Below are 20,337 nucleotides of genomic sequence, written 5' to 3'. Positions count from 1 at the left end.
GACACATCTAAGAGATCCTCCTCTCCTGGGTCACTCCAAACGTCTGACCCAGGCAGAGAAAGTATCTCCATAGGCTCCGAAATATCCACCCACGGGCGCTTAACTCCCACTGAGCTAGCAGCCTCCGGGGAACAAACAGCCTGAGAGGGGCCAGCTCTCCAGGAATTATACAGAGACCAACAAACTCAGGGGGGAAGCCAGACCCCCCCCCCAATGCTGCTGAAGCCCCAACAACACTTCCTGCAGTCTCCGCGACTGACCCCCCTCGCTCTCGAGGCAGCAGGTCCATTGCGTGATCCGCGGCTAAACCAGGCGCGCTTCCCACCACACACGGGTCCCCCCGGCGCAGGTACGGAATGCGCGGCCAAAAGGGCCGCGCTTCCCACCAAAAATGGCTCCGTCGAGGCCGACCCGGGACGCGCAGCCAAAATGGCCATGTTTCCCGCCAAAACCGGCCCTGCCATTGCCGGCCCGGAATGTGCCGTCAAATCGCCGCCCAACACCTCCGCTGACTCAGGGGAAAGCACGGGGGGCAAGAGCGCTGACAATGTAGGCTCCCCAGAAAATTTACATTGGCCACCTTTCACTTCAACGCCGCGCTTCGTGCAAAACCGACACCTCGCCGGCTTAGCCGCAAACACAATAAAAACAAACAGTTGCTTTGTGCTCTGACAGACTAATAGGCAAAACCGCCTAAGGCAAGAACGCCCTTGAAGACGTTTTATCTCTGGACTGCCAGAAGAACGGCCAAAATAGCCGCCTTTTAAAAACTTTTTTTTTAAACCTCGTTGCTGATGCCTAAACGCCTCAAGGGTACAGAACGATGTCTGTAGCCAAGGTCAAGCAGTCCTCCAGAGGAAGAGCACAGGGGGAGGGACCCGGCCACCCGGGTGTGACACCCCACAGGGAATAAGAAGCCCCTTAGGACTTACACCCTGTAACAGAGATCCAAGTGTGGGTTCTCTAACATTTACAACCCAACCTAGAAAACCCCAACGGGCCTACCAGACTGAGTACACTGCACAGGCTGCACACATCTACCCTCTGCTGAGACTGAGAAAATACTGGTTAGTAGAAGGTCTGCACAGGCTACTTGTATAAGAAGTATTAGTGTTCTCAGTCTCCCTCTGCTGGTAGGAGTGCATAACCCAAGCGTCTTGAACGGTCTGGAGGATTGCTGAGTAAAATTACATTTATTTATTTTATTTGTACTTGTATCCCACAATTATCCATAAACAAGTTTCAGTTCGATGTGGCTTACATTTAAATTGTTAAGAGATTACACTGATTCAATTACATTTACAAAGTTGTATGATGCTGTGTTTTACAGTGGTTGGCAAGGTAACTATTAGTGTATATAGAATAGTCATTGGGTTTCTTAAGAAGATATGTCTTAGTTCGTTTTTAATTGAAAAGATGCGTTACAGTTAGAGGTTGTGTTGTGTATTGTTATTCCAGAATGATTAGTGCATATTTTACTCATAGAATTTCCCACTATACAAAAAAATATATATATACATATCAAAAGAGTGCAATTTTTATACTTTGAACAATCCTTCCAAACTCCAATTTTCTAGGTAGAAAAAGAATATTTGTTTATTTTGTACTTTATATACCGCCTTCCAGAGCAAGAATCAAAGCAGTTTACATCTAATAATCAATACAGTAATGAACAAAGAAAAGAACTACAATGTATCGACAGGAAAAGGGGGATGGAGCAGGGAAAGAGCAAAGGGGAGGGGGCGTGACACTATGAGGCTGCTCCACCTATAATCAGAGTACTTCATGAAATGCCAAAGTAAAAAAGTGGGGTTTTAGTGAAGCCCTAAAAGCAAAGATACAAACTCTCCACTTCACATTCAATAGGGAGGGATTTCCAAAGGAAAGGAGCATTAAAAAGAATGCAGAGTGCTTGTTGATTCCAATCTGGAACATTGAACAGAGGGGACTAATAACAGGTTTCAGACAGAAGAGCCTACTCCTTGATATGCTGTCCTCATTTGGATTTCAGGGCTCTGTTCTTTCCTGGTTTTCTTCTTATCTCTCCCACTATACTCTAGTGGATCCTCTTCTACTTCTATCCCACTGTCAGTTGGTGTACCTCAGGGATCTGTCCTGGGACCTCTTCTCTTCTCCATCTATACTTCTTCCCTTGGTACTCTGATCTCATCCCATGGTTTTCAGTATCTTTACGCTGATGACTCCCAGATTTACCTCTCCACACCAGAAATCTCAGCCGAAATCCAGGCCAAAGTATCAGCCTGCCTGTCTGACATTGCTGCCTGGATGTCTCAGCGCCATCTGAAACTAAACATGACCAAGACTGAGCTTCTTATCTTTCCCCCTAAACCAACCTCTCTTCCTCCCCCATTCTCTATTTCTGTGGATAACACTCTCATCCTTCCTGTCTCATCAGCTCGTAACCTTGGGGTCATCTTCGACTCCTCCCTCTCTGCACATATTCAACAGACTGCTAAAACCTGTCGTTTCTTTCTCTATAATATCAGCAAAATTCACCCTTTCCTTTCTGAGCACACTACCAGAACCCTCATCCATGCTCTTATCACCTCTCGCTTAGACTATTGCAACTTGCTTCTTACAGGTCTCCCACTTAGCCATCTCTCTCCTCTTCAATCTGTTCAAAATTCTGCTGCACAACTAATATTCCGCCAGGGTCGTTATGCTCATATTAGCCCTCTCCTCAAGTCACTTCACTGGCTTCCTATCCGTTTCTGCATACAGTTCAAACTCCTCTTATTGCCCTGTAAGTGCATTCACTCTGCAGCTCCTCAGTACCTCTCCACTCTCATCTCTCCCTACATTCCTCCCCAGGAACTCCGTTCACTGGGTAAATCTCTCTTATCTGCACCCTTCTCCTACACTGCTAACTCCAGACTCCGTTCCTTTTATCTTGCTGCACCATATGCCTGGAACAGACTTCCTGAGCCAGTACGTCAAGCTCCATCTCTGGCCGTCTTCAAATCTAAGCTAAAAGCCCACCTTTTTGATGCTGCTTTTAACTCCTAACCCTTATTCACTTGTTCAGAACCCTTATTTTATTATCCTCACTTTAATATTCCCTTATCTCTTGTTTGTCCTGTTTGTCTGTCCTAATTAGATTGTAAGCTCCGTCGAGCAGGGACTGTCTCTTCACGTTAAAGTGTACAGCGCGGCATACGACTAGTAGCACTTTAGAAATGATAAGTAGTAGTAGTAATTCATTTAATCTCTCTGCTATGGCTTTGTCTTCCCCGATTGCCCCTTTTACCCCTCGGTCATCTAGCGGTCCAACTGATTCTTTTGCCGGCTTCTTGCTTTTAATATACCTAAAAAATGTTTACTATGTGTTTTTGCCTCCAGCGTAATCTTTGTTCCAAAGTCTCTCTTTGCCTCCTTATCAGCGCTTTGCATTTGACTTCCCATTCCTTATGCTGTTTCTTATTTTCGGTCGGTTCCTTCTTATACAGTGGGGGAAATAAGTATTTGATCCCTTGCTGATTTTGTAAGTTTGCCCACTGACAAAGACATGAGCAGCCCATAATTGAAGGGTAGGTTATTGGTAACAGTGAGAGATAGCACATCACAAATTAAATCCGGAAAATCACATTGTGGAAAGTATATGAATTTATTTGCATTCTGCAGAGGGAAATAAGTATTTAATCCCTCTGGCAAACAAGACCTAATACTTGGTGGCAAAACCCTTGTTGGCAAGCACAGCGGTCAGACGTCTTCTGTAGTTGATGATGAGGTTTGCACACATGTCAGGAGGAATTTTGGTCCACTCCTCTTTGCAGATCATCTCTAAATCATTAAGAGTTCTGGGCTGTCGCTTGGCAACTCGCAGCTTCAGCTCCCTCCATAAGTTTTCAATGGGATTAAGGTCTGGTGACTGGCTAGGCCACTCCATGACCCTAATGTGCTTCTTCCTGAGCCACTCCTTTGTTGCCTTGGCTGTATGTTTTGGGTCATTGTCGTGCTGGAAGACCCAGCCACGACCCATTTTTAAGGCCCTGGCGGAGGGAAGGAGGTTGTCACTCAGAATTGTACGGTACATGGCCCCATCAATTCTCCCATTGATGCGGTGAAGTAGTCCTGTGCCCTTAGCAGAGAAACACCCCCAAAACATAACATTTCCACCTCCATGCTTGACAGTGGGGACGGTGTTCTTTGGGTCATAGGCAGCATTTCTCTTCCTCCAAACACGGCGAGTTGAGTTCATGCCAAAGAGCTCAATTTTTGTCTCATCTGACCACAGCACCTTCTCCCAATCACTCTCGGCATCATCCAGGTGTTCACTGGCAAACTTCAGACGGGCCGTCACATGTGCCTTCCAGAGCAGGGGGACCTTGCGGGCACTGCAGGATTGCAATCCGTTATGTCGTAATGTGTTACCAATGGTTTTCGTGGTGACAGTGGTCCCAGCTGCCTTGAGATCATTGACAAGTTCCCCCCTTGTAGTTGTAGGCTGATTTCTAACCTTCCTCATGATCAAGGATACCCCACGAGGTGAGATTTTGCGTGGAGCCCCAGATCTTTGTCGATTGACAGTCATTTTGTACTTCTTCCATTTTCTTACTATGGCACCAACAGTTGTCTCCTTCTCGCCCAGCGTCTTACTGATGGTTTTGTAGCCCATTCCAGCCTTGTGCAGGTGTATGATCTTGTCCCTGACATCCTTAGACAGCTCCTTGCTCTTGGCCATTTTGTAGAGGTTAGAGTCTGACTGATTCACTGAGTCTGTGGACAGGTGTCTTTCATACAGGTGACCATTGCCGACAGCTGTCTGTCATGCAGGTAACGAGTTGATTTGGAGCATCTACCTGGTCTGTAGGGGCCAGATCTCTTACTGGTTGGTGGGGGATCAAATACTTATTTCCCTCTGCAGAATGCAAATAAATTCATATACTTTCCACAATGTGATTTTCCGGATTTAATTTGTGATGTGCTATCTCTCACTGTTACCAATAACCTACCCTTCAATTATGGGCTGCTCATGTCTTTGTCAGTGGGCAAACTTACAAAATCAGCAAGGGATCAAATACTTATTTCCCCCACTGTATTTTCTGAAGGATTTTCTTTTAGCTGTAATAGCTTCCTTCACATCATTTTTTAACCATGCCGGATGTTGTTTGGTCTTCCTTCTTCCTTTTTTAATACATGGAATATAATTGGCCTGGGCTATCAAACTGGTATTTTTGAACAGCATCCACGCCAAATGTAAATTTTTGACCTTCCCAGTTGCTCCTCTAAGTTTTATTTTCACCGTTCTTCTCATTTTATCATAGTCTCCTTTTTTAAATTTAAATGCTAATGTATTGGATTTCCTGTGTGTACTTACTCCAAAGCTGATATCAAATCTGATCATATTATGATCACTGTTACCAAGCGGCCCCAGCACCATTACTTCCTGCAACAGATCATGCACTCCACTAAGGACTAGGTCTAGAATTTTTCCTTTTTATTGGATCCTGTACTAGCTGCTCCATAAAGCAGTCCTTGATTTCGTCAAGGAATTTTACCTCCCTAGCATACCCTGATGTTACATTTACCCTGTCAATATCGGGGAAATTGAAATCACCCATTACTATTGTGTTGCCCAGTTTGATAGCCTCCTTAATTTTTGATAACATTTCTACATCCATCTGTTCATCCTGGCCAGGTGGACGGTAGTGCACTACTATCACTATCCTTTTCCCCTTTACACATGGAATTTCAATCCATAGGGATTCCAATGCCCGTGTCTTAGTTATCATCTGTATATACAAATCATTAGCAAATTGCTTATTGGAAAATGAATGCTAGCGTATTATGTTAAAAAAAAAAAAAAGCTATTACTTCAAAGTTTACAGCGATTTGTTTTCTATTAATAATGGTAATACAGACCCCTTACAGGCTTGGAAGGAGCGTCCTTCTGAAGATTTTGTTGTTTAAATTTATTCAAATCATGACCCTCATCTTCACTGTCATCACTGAACTCTGAATCACTTTGGACAGACATCATCCTTGGGCCACTTTGTTGCCAGTAGATGGCTTTAAGTGCAATTGTTTTGGTATTTGGTATGAATGCAAAGAAATTTCTTCTTCTAATTCATCTTCTGAAGTGAACGGTGGTGTTCTGGAATGAAAACCAAATGGATCAGTAGATAGTAGCTACATTTTGATTAGTAGCAATAAAGATAAGGACTTCCTAGCTAATTAAGAAACAGATATAGACCAATTTTTTCCTTCGGCTGTACAATACAGTTATCACACATTTTCTAAAGGTACCATTACTCTATAGAAAGTTTGACCACTGTCACAAAAGCAATTTCATACTGCAGATATAATACTCACGGGAGAATTCTATGCAAAATAAATTCTTTGCACAAAATGTAAGACGTCTGCATATTTTATTCAAATAACACACCATAATTATTGTCTTTAAATAATAATTTACAATATAATACAGAAAAAGATACTCTTCAGACAGCAATTTCCATAAGACCTGACCCCTCCCCTGAAGAATGCTCTCTCACTGTACCAAACCCCACCCCCACTTTTTTTGGCTTAAACCCCTCCCAAGGCTTCATATTGCTCTTCTAATTGTGCTTCTTGGTTCAATCCCTTCCATATCTCTCTAGCACATTTATCTCCCCTTTATCCCACAACTTTTTCTCTCCCCTGCAAGATCCTCAGCTTTATTTCCTCCCCCCTTCCAAGGTCTAACCTCTGTAGCCCACTTCTTTTGTCTCTCCCCCACCTCCCAAGAACAAATCCCACTTTTTCCCTTATGTTGACTCCCCTATCCCTTTCCCCCAGCTTTATCCTCTTCATTCTCCCCTGGTTCTTCCCTCCAATCCCTAGAAGACATCCAGCTTTCTCTTTCTCTGCCCTTCCCCCAGGCCTAATACTCTCCTCCAACTCTCTCCCCCTCCCCATACCAAGTCCTCCATTTCTCTCTCTCTCCTATGCACCCCTGCAGACTGCTTTTAGCTCTCATTTTAAGGCTCTGCTATGACTGCTCCTCCATCCTAGGTTTCTGGCCCAGTCATTCAGACTGACACTGCTGTTGCAATGTTTTAATGGGTCTAGCCCTTGCCAGGATTTGATTTGTGTATTAAGGGTATTAATCTGACCATGTCAGAATCACAGGCTGGAGCCATCAACCTGAACTCATCAGCCAAGAAAGTAAACTGTGACAGTGAACCTGAGAAAGTATGCAGAGTATGCCGGGCAAGCAATGACATAGGCAACATGATGAAAATGGGAATCCCAATCCCATATCAGGATATCTGGGGTTAGCATACTCCAGTATCTCTGGCCAATGTTTATCCAGAGAGTAATTGGGCCTTGAAGGCCATGAGATGACAGATAAGAAATTACATATACGGTTGTAGAAGAGCTCGGCTCAGCCCTATCTCTGTGCTCCTATCTTTGAGGCACAACACCTACTGTTGGATCGGGTCCAGCTTCTATTGTGAGGACAAAGACTCTTATGATGTTGATAGGATAGGTATTTTAAGAGCTGTGATCACATGAAGTATACAACTGGTTTAATCAGGATTTCAAGTGTGTGTTTAAATCAAGGACATAGTGCTTGCTTATGCTGTTGTAGGTATTAGTCTTAGAATCTGTACAGAAGAATTGGAATCTTTTCTTCTGTATTGCTTTGTAATCTGAGTCTTTTTCTAGCCTGTCAACCTTTATTATCAGAAAATAAAGGGCCTTGTAGCGCTATAGAAATGCTAAATAGTAGTAGTAGTAATGACCTCAGGACTCCCCCCCCCCCCCCCCACTTTTTTTTCTTATTCTTCCATACCAACAGTGTACCCCTCACAGTTTTGGTAGCTCATCCAGAATATTTCCTCCCTCGTGCTGGGTAGGAGAGACTGGATGTTGTATTACTTTTTTTTATTTGCGATATAGTTATTATATATCTGTCATAACTGCCTCTTTTTATTCTGCTTTTTTTCTTCTGGCTGTGCTGTACGGATGTTTCTATATATATAATAGTATAAGTTAATCAAGAGAGACTGCTTAAGTGAAGTCTGGGGTCACGGCCAACTGTAAGTGAAAAGGAAATATTTCTTTTACTATTCCTTGTAGTACATATATTAATTGTAGTTTTTTTTTAATATTTTAAAGTGCGTTCTATCATTTCAACTGCATCACAAGAGGTCAGGGCATCCCTGGCTCTTCATAGGGTTCCCTTCTCTGAGTAGTCAGGATACTAATGTCCCAACATACTTGGAAACGATGAGTACAATGATTACTGTTGAGGAAGTAAAGACAGGCAGTTCAGGGGTGCTCACAGCCAAAGTGGCGGGTATACTCGCATGTCACCCTCCACAGATTAGCAGACTATACGTGTGTGTAATGGCCCTGACAAAGGGCAACATGAACTAGGATTTTCCAGAGAGCAGTTGAGTGTGGAGAGATAAACCTATAGATTTAAAACTGGCCTTGAATGTGGAGAAAGCGAACATACTTACCTGTAGCAGGTATTCTCCGAGGACAGCAGGCTGATTGTTCTCACAAGTGGGTCGACATCCGGGTCGGCCCAGGAAATGGCAAATTAATTAAATGTTTTACCAGAGTCTTCTGGAACGCGAACAGTACGCACGGCACATGCGTGGACAACTTCCCGCCCAGTAAGTATCTTCGCTTTCTCCAAGGACAAGCAGGCTGCTTGTTCTCACAAGTTGGGTATCCCTAGCAACCAGGCTCATTCAAAACAATGAACATTGGTCAGTTGGGCCTCGCAACGGCGAGGATATAACATAGATTGACCTGAAACCATAAACAACTAACTGAGAGTGCAGCCTGGAACAGAACAAAAATGGGTCTAGGGGGGTGGAGTTAGATTCTAAACCCCACATAGATTCTGCAGCACTGACTGCCCAAACTAACTGTTGCAGCGGGTATCCTGCTGAAGGCTGTAGTGAGATGTGAATGTGTGGACTGATGACCACATTGCAGCCTTGCAAATCTCTTCAATGGAGGCTGACCATGGCTCTAACATTATGAGCCGTGACATGGCCCTCGAGTCAGCCCAGCTTGGGCATAAGTGAAGGAAATGCAATCTGCCAGCCAATTGGAGATTGTGCGTTTTCCGATGGAGACTCCCCTCCTGTTGGGATCAAAAGAAACAAACAACTGGGCGGACTGTCTAAAGGGCTTTGTCTGCTCCACATAAAAGGCTAATGCTCTTTTGCAGTCCAAGGTATGCAAACTGCTTTCGCCAGGGTGGGTATGAGGACAGGGAAAGAATGTTGGCAAGACAATTGACAGGTTCAGATGGAACTCCGACACCGCCTTCGGCAGAAACTTAGGGTAAGTGCGTGCGGAGAACTACTCTGTTGTGATGAAACTTCATATAAGGTGCATGCACTACCAAGGCCTGAAGCTCACTGACCCTACGAGCTGAAGTAACAGCCACCAAGAAAACGACCTTCCAGGTCAAGTACTTCAGATGGCAGGAATTCAGTGGCTCAAAAGGAGCTTTCATCAGCTGAGTGAGAACGACGTTGAGATCCCATGACACTGGTGGAGGTTTGACTGGGGGCTTTGACAAAAGCAAACCTCTCATGAAGCGAACAACTAAAGGCTGTCCAAAAATAGGTTTACCCTCTACACAACGATGATAAGCACTAATCGCACTAAGGTGAACTCTTACGGAGTTGGTCTTGAGACCAGACTCTGATAAGTGTAGAAGGTATTCAAGCAGGGTCTGTGTAGGACAAGAAAGAGGATCTAGGGCCTTGCTGTCACACCAGACGGCAAACCTCCTCCATTTGAAAGAGTAACACCTCTTCGTGGAATCTTTACTGGAAGCAAGCAAGACTCTGGAGACACCCTCTGAAAGACCCAAGTAGGCGAATTCCAAGCTCTCAACATCAAGGCCGTGAGAGCCAGAGACTGGAGGCTGGGATGTAGAAGCGACCCCTCGTTTTGGGGGATGAGGGTTAGAAAACATTACGATCTCCACGGTTCCTTGGACAACTCTAGAAGAAGAGGAAACCAAATCTGACGCGGCCAGAAGGGAGCAATCAGAATCATGGTTCTGCAGTCTTGCTTGAGTTTAAGCAAAGTCTTCCCTACTAGAGGTATGGGAGGATACATATACAGGATCCCTGTTCCCCAATGCAGGAGAAAGGCATCTGACGCTAGTCTGAAACCTGGAACAGAACTGAGGGACCTTGTGATTGATCTGAGTGGCAAAAAGATTCACCGAGGGGGTGCCCCACGCTCAGAGGATCTTGCGGGCAACACCCATGTCCAGTTACCACTTGTGAGGCTGCATTATCCTGCTCAGCCTGTCGGCCAGACTGTTGTTTACGCCTGCTAGATAAGTAGCTTGGAGAAACATGCCATGGCGGCACGCCCTCCTGACACAGAGGGCGAGATCCGGTGCCCCTCTGCTTGTTGGTGTAATACATGGCAACCTGATTGTCTGTCTGAATCAATAAGATTTGGTTGGACAGCCGGTCTCTGAAAGCCTTTAGAGCGTTTCAGATCGCTCGCAATTCCAGGAGATTGATCTGAAGACCTTTTTCCTGAAAGGACCAGGCTCCTTGAATGTGAAGCCCATCTACATGAGCTCCCCACCCCAGAAGGGATGCATCCATCATCAGCACTTTTTGTGGCTGAGCAATTTGGAATGGACGCCCCAAGGTCAAACTGGATCGAATCGTCCACCACTGCAGAGAATTTCGGAAGTCGGTAGACAGTTGGATTACATCCTCTAGACTCCCCGCAGCTTGATACCACTGGGAAGCTAAGGTCCATTGAGCTGAACTCATATGCAGGCGTGCCATGGGAGTCACATGAACTGTGGAGGCCATGTGCCCCAGAAGTCTCGACATCTGCCGAGCTGTGATCTGTTGAGACGTTCGAACTAAGGACACCAGGGACAAGAGGTTGTCTGCCTTGCCTCGGGAAGATAAGCTCGAGCTGTCTTTGTGTTCAACAGAGCTCCAATTAATTCCAATTTTTGAACTGGGGTGAGATGGGACTTGGAGTAATTGATCACAAACGCCAGTAGTTCTAGCACCTGAATAGTCATTCGCATGGACTGTAGAGCGCCTGCCTTCAAAGTGCTCTTCACCAGCCAATCATTGAGATAAGGGAACACATGCACTCCCAGTCTGCGTAGCGACGCTGCGACTACCGATAGGCACTTTGTGAACACTCTGGGCGCAGACGCCAGACCAAAGGGCAGTACACAGTACTGAAAGTGCTGAGTTCCCATCCAAAATCTGAGATACTTCCTGTGAGCTGGGAGTATCGAAATGTGTGTGTAAGCATCCTTTAAGTCCAGAGAGCATAGCCAATCGTTTTCTTGAATCATAGGAAGAAGAGTACCCAGGTAAACCATCTTGAACTTTTCTCTGACTAGAAATTTGTTCAGGGCCCTTAGGTCTAGGATGGGACACATCCCCCTGTTTTCTTTTGCACAAGGAAGTACCTGGAATAGAATCCCAGCCCTTCTTCCCCTGGTGGAAGGGGTTTGACTGCTTGGGCCTGTAGAAGGGCAGAGAGTTCCTCTGCAAGTACCTGCTTGTGCTGGGAGCTGTAGGACTGAGCTCCTGGTGGGCAATTTGGAGGCTTGGATTCCAGATTGAGGGTGTATCCTAACTGGACAATTTGAAGAACCCACCGGTCGGAGGTTATAAGAGGCCACCTTTGTTGAAAAAACATTAACCTCCCCCCAACCGGCAAATCGTCCAGTACGGACACGTTTACTGAGGCTATGCTGAACTGGAGCCAGTTAAAAGCCCGTCCCTTGCTTTTGCTGGGGAACCGCAGTTGCCTTAGGCGCACGCTGCTGACGAGAACGAGCATGTTGGGACTGAGCCTGGGCAGGATGCCGAGAAGCAGGAGTGTACCTACGCCTAGCATAGGAATAGGAAGCACTCCTCTTCCCTCCAAAATACCTCCTAGATGAGGAGGTAGTAGCAGAAGATTGCCCGTGGGAGAGAGAATTCATAGCATCATTATGCTTCTTGATCTGATCAACAAGATCCTCTACATTTTCACCCAAAAGGTTGCTGCCCCCCTCCCCCCCCCAAGGAACATCTGCCATTCGCTGCTGGACCGAATGATCCAGGTCAGAGACACACAATCATGAGAGTCTACGCATCACTATACCTTGAGCAGCGATCCTGGATGCTACATCAAAAGTGTCGAACGTACCCCTGGCCAGGAATTTTCAACACGCCTTCTGCTGCCTGACTACCTGGCAAAAAGGCTCGGCTTGCTCCGGAGGGAGTGCATCAACCAAGCTAGAAAGTTGCCTTATCGAGTCCCGCAAATGAACGCTCGTGAAGAGCTGGTATGATTGGATCTTGGCAGCGAGCATAGAGGCCTGATATGTCTTCCTCCCAAAAGAATCAAGAGTCCTAGCTTCTCTGCCTTGGGGCGCCAAAACATAGTCTCTAGTACTCCTGGCTCTCTTGAGGGCGGAGTCCACCACCATAGAATTGTGGGGTAACTGAGACCTAATCAATCCAGGTTCACTGTGGATCCGATACTGGGATTCAGCTTTCTTCGGGACCACGGGACAGACCAGTTTCGCATAAGGACTTCTCTCAGTAACTTATGCAGAGGGACTATCACAGCCTCTTTAGCTGGAGAAGAATAGTCCAGGACTTTGAGCATCTCAGTCCTGGGCTCATCCTCAAGCTCCACAGGGAAGGGAATAGCCGGTGGAGATAGTCTCCTCTCTGGTGGAGGGGAAGGTTCAGAGGGAATCCCATAGGACTCATCAGAAGAAAAGTACCTGGGATCTTCCTCTGACTCCCATGAACACTCCTGCTCAGTTTCGGATAAGACCTCTGTTAAGGTACTTTGACACTGAACCTGCCTCAACGCCAAGAAACGATGTCCTTGATGGCGATGTCAAGAGGCCGATGCCCGGTCTGACTGCGACGAAGCTCCCTCAACCAATGTCGAAGGGGAGACGACCTGGGTGGCAGCCGACACCGATGCTGCAGGCGGCACCGTGGTCGGGGACCTCACCACAGGAGAAGGGTCAGACACCGCTGCAGCAGACGGTACAGAAGGCGCAAGCACCCCCAACACCGAAGCTGACTGACGTAGCAGTCCCTCCAGAAGTTCTGGAAACAAGGCCCGAATGCGTTCATCGAGAGTCACCATCAGAGAAGGCTGCGGGGTTGGTGGAACAGGCGGTGTCAGAATCCGTGGAGGCTCGGGAGCAGGTACCGGGCTGCTAGGAGACCGATGCATCGGCATCTCCTGTATCGAGGGGGAGCAACCTTCTTGGTGCCGACGCTTCTCGGGTGCCAACTCTCTCGACGGCCTGGAGCTCCTGGTACCTTGTGTTGAAGAAGAACGATGACGGTGCTTCTTCGCCTTCGCTCGACGCCTGTCATCGAGACTCCTCAGTACCGACGAGGAGGATGTGGAATCTTCACGTCTCCTCGGGACTGGGTCCGACAAAAGGTCGGTCTCGGGGGGGCCTACATAACAGGAGGCCTTGAGGCAGGCGAAGACCCACTCGACGCCTCACTGCTCCCAGCGCGAGTTGGTCTCTCAGCAGCCATTAACCTCTCTTCCCGACGTCGATGCTCCTTTTGATGTCGACGCCGCCGACCTCGGTACCGATGTCGAAGGACCGGACCGAGTCCCAAAAAGCTTTTTGAGATGCTTGGGTCCATTTCTTCATACGATGACACAGACTACAAGCGGCTGGGCTATGGTCAGGTCCAAGGCACTGGATACACCAGGCGTGGGTATCGGTACCTGAGATGGTCCGGTTGCACCGAATACAATGTTTGAAGCCGCTAGGTGTCTTCGATGGCTTGGAAGGGAAAATGGCTTCGGCGAAATCAAAAGACCCGATTGTGCCTGTAAAGAAAAAGGGCACACAAAAGAGAACAAGGGAATAACCCGACCGTGCGGCCTAAAACCGGCCATGTCAAAAAAGAAAGGAAACTTTAAAAAGGGAAGAAAACTAAAACAGAACTATGGGATCCTTCTTTTTTTTTTTAATGAACATAATAATAAAATAAAGAAAAAAAATCAGAAGACTCTTTCCTGGGCCTGAGAGGAGCTCAGATAAAAACTACCGCACCTCAACGCGGAGAAAAGAAAACTGAAGAGCCACGCTGATGCGACGGGCAGGAAGTTGTACGCGCATGCGTGGTGTGTGCTGTTTGTGCGCCAGAAGACACTGGTAAAACTTTTTAAATTTTACTGTGGAAAATTTGCCGTTTCCTGGGCTGTCGCGGACGTCGACCCACTTGTGAGAACAAGCAGCCTGCTTGTCCTCGGAGAATAATACTATTCAAGAGCTTGATAATATGAAGGCAGAATATGACTTATTGGAACACCAAATGCAAAAGCTTAATGATACAACTGAGAGTGAGATGCACAATATTGGTGTTCATGTTTCTGCCCTCATTATTTATTGACTGCAAACCACTCTGGTGTTCCACAAAAGATGGCACATCAAGTGCTCTAATAAACAAATTCTTGCTGCTTGCTGTAGTAAAGTGAAAGGAACCTGTTACTCCTTTTGTTTGTTGATATAAAACATGACAACTTTACTGTCCATTTGAATGTACAAACACTAGGAGAACAATATTGCCGAGAGCTTTAGATGATCAGTATGCAGTTCAGCTTGTGATCAGGCTCCATAAGTAAGATAAAATCTAAAATGGGCTCCCCAACTTGTTTCTGTCATGACAAAATGATATGCCAGTGGTGAAAACGGGACACCCCTAGATAGGCTGAATTCAGATATCCACCACTATTGCATACTCTGAAGTGAAACTGATGGACGAATATTAGTAGAAAGAGGTTGGGTATGTTCAGTCCATTGGAATTTGATATCCCATTGCAGATTTCTCATTTTAAGGTGTGCTTAGGGCATGTCCTAGCATGTTCTACCATCTATAAGCAGGCCTTAGCTGTGGTGTCACACAGCATTGCATTTGCAAACTCCCAAAATCTAGTCAAGAAATGTATTAAGAAAAATGTATCACCTTACTTTTTTTTGATCAACTTTTATTTCCATGCATGCAAACACAGCAACCACACTACTAAAAAAATGTAAAAGGTAACTCTTACCCAATGAGTGAAGTTCTTTTGGAAAATAAATCGCTATGATGTTTTTTCCTGGTTCTACTATAGAAAAAAAAAGACAAAATATTGTGGATTCCTCAGTCGATTACACATACGATAAAATATGTAAAATGTATACTAACGTGCTTATATAAATTATTCTAAAATATGCCTTACTTAGATGTAGGTGTCCTTTCATTTGTAGCTTTTCTTTGTTCATTTGAGAGAGCATCTTCTGAAAACTGATTCATTTTGGATCTAGATTTCACAGGCTTTGGAAGAGAAACTGAAGATAAACTTTCCAACGGAACCATTTTCGGTCTACCTAGAAAAATAAATTATTTATTCAGATATAAAAAGCAAATGTGTCATAATGAGTCTAAAGTCTACTTAATTAATATTTATCAAATTATCATATTAATAACTCGCATTATCCACGGAATATGCAACTGTGATGATATGGATCTGTCACACAATCAGGAAAAGATAAGGAAGAAAGCAGCCAGCCACACATACAGAGAAGCATGCTAAAGACAACTTCAAAAGTAATGCCACTTATGCATATCCTTATAGAATAATGTGGGGTGCTTGTGTGTGTAAGTGGCACTTTTGATGCACTTACATTTTGCAAGGTGCGCGTAATTGCAGGAACAGTTACAGAATTGCGTTTATACTAACAAATTGTTACTGCATACCTTATTGCAAGATACCTTTAAAACTAAATAATTCAGAAGAAATATGAAATTTGCCAAATTGTCAAAAGAACTGGTTTAGATTAATTTAATGCTGAATCCAATAAATTTTTTAAAGATCAGATTAGGATTCCTTTATGCAAGATATTCAAAACAGGGTATGCTCTATATTTCATTAATTTAAATATAATTCTATCCTGCCAGTATGCTCAGAATCATATAAAGATAAGTATGTAAAACATAACAAATATAATATTATGGTAGAAGCTGACCAAAACTGCCTTTTTCAGTTTTCGGCCAAAACTGAAACTGCCACCAAAACTGACTGAAAGCTTTCGGCCAAAACCAAAGCCGAAAACTCGTTTGGTTGTGTAAATGTGAACCAGCAAGGGCCACTGGGGATTGTCAGAGCTTGCAGTCTGCATCCCTCTGCTACACCCAAAGTATCCAAGCCAGAATATAATAATTTAAATAATGAAAGACTGTATTTTACCTCCAAGCAAAATGCCCTCCACACACATGGACTGCAGCTAATGAAAACTGAAACTAAAAGCCATAGTGCTTTTACAGTGGCAGATTTTGCACCACACTCGGACTGATAGGTGACATAACTCCACAGAAGCCATTTCCTAAAGAGCTTGTCATCTCAAATTTACAGATTTAAATTCCTGCTAAAATTTTGTATCAAAATAATTTATTTGGAGCAATGGCATAGCCACGAGGGCCTTGGCCCCCTCCAAATGGCTGGTGGGGATGCTGAAGCCCCGCCAGCCAAAGAAATTTGCTGCTGAGCTGCTCCTCTTGCTGCTACAGGAAACAGGAAGTCAACAGCATGCCTCCAGCTGCTGACGCCAAGACTCCTTGCTCATGCTCAGTTCACTTTAATTACTACTCTCACCCTTTAGTCTTATACTTAGATTTGTGTCTTTTAGCCAGTTTCCAATCCATAAAAGGCACTGCTTCCTATCCAATGGCTTTTTAAAAATTTCCTGATGAGTCTTGGGTGGACTGAAAATTTATATGTGCATTTCTCATTTTATAAGTTTTATAAAATGTTTGTTCTGGCCAGGGTTTAAACAAGAGATTAAGGAGGTAATTTTCTTAATCTGCCATTTTTAAATTCTTACCTGTCCCACTGGTTAATTGACAGCCCTTACAGATTTGTTTTTGTAATTGGGCCACTATAAGTGCAGACACTTACAGACAGAAATTGCAAAATTGCTATTTCCACATATAATCGCTGGTACTTATGTGGAAGCTACAGATTAATGCCACTATTTTTTTTCTACTATATTTTTCTAAAATCACTGCGGCATCCTTATACATATTTTAACCTGGCCTCTTCGTGCCTACAACCTGAAGTTGAATCCCGTGCAGGAATTTCTGTCGGGTAGCCAGCATCTGGCCAACTTGGCCATCTATCCATTTTCAGTTAGTAAATGGGTATCGTGGGGGAGAGGGTAAAGATGACTGGGGAAGGCAATAGGAAACCATCCCACCAACAGTCTTACAAGAAACCATCACACAAGTGACAGCCCCATCAACTGTCTGTGACTTAGTACTTGTATATTTATACTTATTTTACAGAACATTACATGTTCAGCAAGAACCTTTTGTAAAATACTAGGGAAATGTGACACCCTGGACACCCCATTTCCCATGTAGATCCCGTCTGCAAAATAGGGCTTTATATTAACTAGCTCATTTTTATTCAGATGTGTATACCTTCAAAAAAATAAAAATAAAATATATTTGCAACTATGTGAACTGTTTAGGAAATTATTCCCTTTATTGTGTCATAAGTGTTCTTTTACTAAACTTTAGTACACACTAATGGACTTAGTGCATGCTAAATGCTAATAAGCCCCTTTTATACCTATGAGCTTCGTAGCATTTAGTGCATGCTAAGCTTTAGTAAAACGGGCTCCTTAGTGGTTTTAGAAACTCAGCAGATACTCTAAAAATCACAAAAAGCAGCACACAATATTCATAAACACAGAAATGCAACAACAAATCCTTAAATTAAAAGAAACAGTATATAAAAGAAAATACAAAAAATAGAAAACATGAAAAGTGTATGTACAACTGGTCAACTTCACTCCTCCTAAAGTAGATATCAGGACCTTATAGCTTCACAAGCAACTAAGGAAAAGCAAAGTCTCAATCTTCTGGTAGAAAACCATGCGGCTCACAATCTGCCACAAAGTACAGCTCAGGGGCGTAGCTACGGGTGGGCCTGGGTGGGCCCAGGCCCACCCAATTCCAGCCCAGGCCCGCCCAGCGCCAGCTCCCATTGCCGGCCACTGCTGCTTTTCCTGATGAGCAGCAGGGCCGGCGCCCGGCGCTACAAAAAGAAGAAGCGCTCAGCTGACTGAGCTGAGCGCCAACGCGTCGCTAAGGACAAGAAAAAATGTTTTTAAAAAAATGCGGCACCGCAGGCAGCCTCGAAGCATTGGCTGCTGGCTCTGTGCAGGCTCTTCCCGTCTCTTACATCACTGCCCCGTAGCGAAGCAGGGGCAGTGACGTAAGAGACGGAAGGAGCCTGCAGAGCCAGCAGCCAATGCTTCGAGGCTGCCTGCAGTGCCACGTTTTTTTTTAAACATTTTTTATCGTCGGGTTAGCGACGCGTTGGCACTCAGCTCAGTCAGCTGAGCGCTTCTTCTTTTTGTAGTGCCGGCCCTGCTGCTCATCAGGAAAAGCAGCAGTGGCCGGCAATGGGAGCTGGGGCTGGTGGGCCTGAATGGGAGAGGGAAAATGGATGGCAGGATGGGGAGAAAGAGGAAAAATGGAAGGATGGGGAGAGAAAGAGGGAAAACAGATGGGAGGATGGCAGAGAAAGAGGGAAAATGGAAGGATGGGGAGAGAAAGAGGGAAAATGGAAGGATGGGGAGAAAAAGAGGGAAAACAGATGGGAGGATGGGGAGAAAGAGGGAAAATGGAAGGATGGGGAGAGAAAGAGGGAAAATGGAAGGATGGGGAGAGAAAGAGGGAAAATGGAAGGATGGCAGAGAAAGAGGGAAAATGGAAGGATGGGGAGAGAAAGAGGGGAAACGGAAGGATGGGGAGAGAAAGAGGGAAAATGGAAGGATGGGGAGAGAAAGAGGGGAAAACAGATGGGAGGATGGGGAGAGAAAGAGGGAAAACAGATGGGAGGATGGCAGAGAAAGAGGGAAAACAGATGGGAGGATGGCAGAGAAAGAGGGAAAACAGATGGGAGGATGGCAGAGAAAGAGGGAAATGGAAGGATGGGGAGAGAAAGAGGGAAAACAGATGGGAGGATGGCAGAGAAAGAGGGAAGATGGGAGGATGGCAGAGAAAGAGGGAAAATGGAAGGATGTGGAGAGAAAGAGGGAAAACAGATGGGAGGATGGCAGAGAAAGAGGGGAAAACAGATGGGAGGATGGCAGAGAAAGAGGGAAAACGGAGGATGGGGAGAGAAAGAGGGAAAACGGAGGATGGGGAGAGAAAGAGGGAAAACAGATGGGAGGATGGCAGAGAAAGAGGGAAAATGGAAGGATGGGGAGAGAAAGAGGGAAAACAGATGGGAGGATGGCAGAGAAAGAGGGAAAACAGATGGCAGGATGGGGAGAAAGAGGGAAAATGGAAGGATGGGGAGAGAAAGAGGGAAAATGGAAGGATGGGGAGAGAAAGAGGGAAAACAGATGGGAGGATGGCAGAGAAAGAGGGAAAATGGAAGGATGTGGAGAGAAAGAGGGAAACAGATGGGAGGATGGCAGAGAAAGAGGGGAGATGGATGAAAGGATGCAGAGAAAAAGGGGAGAGTGGAAGGATGTGGAGAGAGAAGGGACACTGAACAGAAAAGGGTAGAGAGATAGACAATGGTTAGAAGGAGGGAGAGAGATATTAGATGGAAGGATCAGGAGAGAGGGTAGATGGGTGGAAGGATGGGGAGAGAAAGAGGGAAGACGCTGGATGGAAGGGTAGGGAGAAAGAGGTGACACTGGATTGAAGGATGCAGAAAGAAAGAGGGGAGACTATTGGAAGGATGGGGAGAGAGAGGGGAGACACTGGAAGGATGGGGAGAGAAAGAGGAGAGCTGCTGCATGGAAAGGGGGAGTAGTGAAAGATTGGAGAATAAGAGGAAGGGGCATGGGGAGAACAAGGGTGAGAAAAGATGAAAAGCCATAAGTAGATGAAGGAAATTAAAGAATGGATAGTAAGAATGAATTAAATCTGGACACAGAGAGAGGCAGAAAAATATTGAAGAAAGCAAGAAAAGGAGAAAAATGACAAATGGCCAGGAAACCCTGGCAGAAGAGTTTAAACGAAAGAAAGCAGAATCTAGAGACACAATGAGACAAAGTAAAATGCCATACAACAAAGGTAAAGAAAATAATTTATTTTTAATTTAGGATAAAGTAATATGGTGTTAATAAAGTTTCAGAGACCAATACTTCCTTCCTTAGGTCAGGAGAGGATACCGTAACAGCATTATACTGACCTGAGGCTGGAGGTTTTGGCCTCTGAAAGCTCACTGAAAAGGGTGTTAAGGCTATTAAATAAATTGTCTGAAATCTGATGCACTGAAAAGCAGCACTTTACCCTGTGTGACAAATGC

At 45.0% G+C, this 20,337-nt stretch overlaps 1 protein-coding gene across 1 annotated transcript in view; it reads right to left on the bottom strand.

The window, feature by feature from the left end:
- Window positions 1-20,337, bottom strand: part of DZIP1 (DAZ interacting zinc finger protein 1) — a 327,827-nt gene that overhangs the window by 48,561 nt on the left and 258,929 nt on the right. Inside the window, 4 exon segments of the mRNA XM_030201373.1 lie at window positions 5,884-6,012; window positions 6,015-6,115; window positions 15,073-15,129; window positions 15,244-15,391. Of these exon segments, the coding sequence (XP_030057233.1) occupies window positions 5,884-6,012; window positions 6,015-6,115; window positions 15,073-15,129; window positions 15,244-15,391 (435 nt within the window).

This window comes from Microcaecilia unicolor, chromosome 4 (assembly GCF_901765095.1).
Source record: "Microcaecilia unicolor chromosome 4, aMicUni1.1, whole genome shotgun sequence".
NCBI classification, from domain to species: Eukaryota; Metazoa; Chordata; class Amphibia; order Gymnophiona; family Siphonopidae; genus Microcaecilia; species Microcaecilia unicolor.
The sequence above is the reverse complement of the archived record's forward strand: the minus strand, read 5'-3'. Positions and strand labels throughout refer to the sequence as shown.